Below are 2,861 nucleotides of genomic sequence, written 5' to 3'. Positions count from 1 at the left end.
CTTCAGGTGCTCGAGTACCAAGCAGAATATTTATTTCCAGCTTTCCATGTTATCGTGCCACGGTGGATTAAAAAATATGGTACTCGAGCTCACCAAGCTCGAGTACTAGAAAAAGTGCTAGATCTCCAATAATTTCCGAAACAGTGTTTTGTTGCTAAAAATTTCAAAAATAGATGGTATATGGCCATTTTGGCCCACATTCCTAACCCAGATGATGTGTAATTTCGGTAAGAGGCGCAATTTTTAATGCCTCTTTGTCTTTGCAAATCACAAGGAGGAAATAAAACTTTCCCATAATATAAAATTCCCGCAACTTCAAAATGGATCTGATGGAGTCCCAAATAAGTGGGACAACACTGATTTGATCTGAGAGTCTCTAAATAGTAGATAGTATTTTTTTTAAAAAAATTTATGAAGGTAAATACGAAATAGCCTTAAGTTTCCATAAATCAGCTGATTGAACAAATCAAAATGAAACTTTACAGCTTGACAGCTACGGTAGATTTGGTTCTGTGAACTAAAACTAAGCAAATGCCTCATAGTAAGTTTTATTGAGGTAAATAAAATTGTAATTTATTCTTCTCAGAAGAATGTCTTACTGAATTACCATGCACATGAAGATATCGGATTAAAACACTAGTTCAGCTGATAGATTTGAATTTTACAATGCCTGATTACATGAAATATGAAAGGACCTCAGCTTTTGGATTGTCCAGCAATCAGAATACACTTAAATTCAAGAAAATATTTGCTGGTGTCGACTTACTATATTAGTACATTGATTAAAATAGTGAAGTGGGAATTCCAGAGGTATCTGAATGAATTTTCTGATGTTGAATCTCCATTATTCTGAAGGAGAATAAGGCGCAGCAACCAAATGCAAGTTGTTTTTCCTTCGAACAACTATACCAAAGAATTCAGTCATATCCAGATCCTCTGGCCTCATACTTCCTGGAAGCTCCCAATCAAAATGATAGAGTAATTGAGCAAGGGGAAGTTCAATATTGGCCATACCAAATGTTATTCCAGGGCACATCCTTCTTCCTGCACCAAAAGGGATATATTCAAGGTGAGTCCCATTGAAATCAATTGAACTATTGGCAAACCTCTCTGGTATAAAACTCTCAGCATCGTGCCAAAGTGCAGGATCTCTTCCAATTGCCCATGCATTAACAATGACTTTAGTTTTGAGGGGTATCTCATATCCATCAATCTCGCATGGCTCTCTGCATTCTCTTGGGAGTAGCATTGCAACAGGAGGGTGTAACCTTAGAGTTTCTTTTATAACTAACTTTAAGAAATTTAGGTTCTGAATATCTTTCTCATAGATTCGTTTCTTTCCATCAAAGGCTTGTCTTATCTCAGCTTGAGCCTTCTCCAGCACTCTTGGTTGTCTCATCATTTCTGACATAGCCCAATCTATTACGGTTGATGAAGTATCAGTTCCAGCACCAAACATGTCCTGGAAAAGAATTGGAATGACTCATAGGTTATTCTTAAGAGAAGAAAAATATAAGGATAGCAATAAAAGTGGATTGGTCCTAGTAATTGAGAATTAATTGCTTTCGAATGAGCTGTATTTATAGAAGGAATACAGACCAATATGACTGCCTTGATGTTGTTGGTTGTGATGGGGAACTCGAGGCTACCACTTTGCTGAAGGCGTAAAAGAACATCAACAAGATCCTCCTTCCAAAGTTCACCATTGCCAGTCTCTGCACTCATTGGGTTCTCCCTGTGGTCATGGATGATTTTGTCTAGGATCTTGTCAATCTTCCCATGAATCTTCTCTAGTTTAAATTTCAACCCACTAACCATATGAAGAAACTTTTTTGAGGGGAACAAATCAGCTATGTCAAAACCCCCTGCCAAGGCTGAAGATTCCCTGACCAGCAATGTAAATTCATCTTGATCTTTGCATTTGGTACCAAATGCTGCTCTACATACAATGGTACTTGTCAAAGAGCAAATATTTTCAGTAAAATTGATTGGTGATCCTTCAGATGAGTGGATGGACTCAATGAGACTACTAATTTCTTCTTCTCTAATAGAAGAGAAGGATTGGACCTTCTTGGCACTTAGTAGTTCCAACATGCAAACCTTTCTCATTTGCCTCCAGTAATCACCATATGGAGAAAAAGCAATGTCTGAGCCACCGTAGCTTAAAATTTTAGGGGCAAGTAGTTCTGGCCTCTCTGCAAAGGCAAGATCATGCGTCTTCATGAACTCTTTGGCCAGCCTGGGGGATGATACCACAATTGCAGAGATTTCACCTAGTTGTAGGTGCATAAGGGGTCCATGATCCCCTGCTAGTTGCTGGAGAGCATGGTGTGGTAGTGAGCCTACTAAGTTTTGCAAGTTTCCTATTAGTGGTAACTTTCTTGGCCCTGGCGGCAACTTCTGCACTTTGTTCTGAGGTTTAATTCTTCTCCATACCTTTAATAGCCAAAACAAAGAGAGTAAAAGAAGAAATGTGGTGAAAGCCAACGAAAATTGAAGGGCCATCACAAAAAGGAGAGACAACTGATTGTCTGAAATTTTCTTTCCGAAATATGAATGGTCAGCCAAAGCTTAAAATGACGACTTTAATGAAGAGAGAATGGTAGACTTGAGATTGAGGTATCTCAATTATTGCATAGAAAATGTAAACAAGGACATGTTCGTCATCAAAGAGTGATGTTCTTAGAAGTTAGGAGATTGACTATGACACAAAACACAGTATCTCTTTCCATGTGTCCCCACCATGGGGTGGTAACAAAAGCATTGACCTACCACTCTGGAGCTAATTTACTTAACAGCACGACTTCTTAATTTCAAGATCCATTTTTCTGAAGTTAGAAGGGTCAGTGGCTTGCAGAGAC

General features: G+C 38.5%; 1 protein-coding gene across 1 annotated transcript; it reads right to left on the bottom strand.

The window, feature by feature from the left end:
* Positions 1-623: 623 nt before the first annotated feature.
* LOC126698836 (premnaspirodiene oxygenase-like) lies at positions 624-2,653 on the bottom strand. Its single transcript, XM_050396329.1, has 2 exons — positions 1,600-2,653; positions 624-1,462 (listed from the first exon to the last, which is right to left on the bottom strand). The coding sequence occupies exons 1-2, from the start codon at positions 2,503-2,505 to the stop codon at positions 845-847; spliced, it is 1,524 nt and encodes a 507-aa protein (XP_050252286.1). The 5' UTR covers positions 2,506-2,653; the 3' UTR covers positions 624-844.
* Positions 2,654-2,861: the final 208 nt, after the last annotated feature.

The sequence above is a fragment of the Quercus robur genome, chromosome 9 (genome assembly GCF_932294415.1).
Source record: "Quercus robur chromosome 9, dhQueRobu3.1, whole genome shotgun sequence".
NCBI lineage: Eukaryota > Viridiplantae > Streptophyta > Magnoliopsida > Fagales > Fagaceae > Quercus > Quercus robur.
The sequence above is the reverse complement of the archived record's forward strand: the minus strand, read 5'-3'. Positions and strand labels throughout refer to the sequence as shown.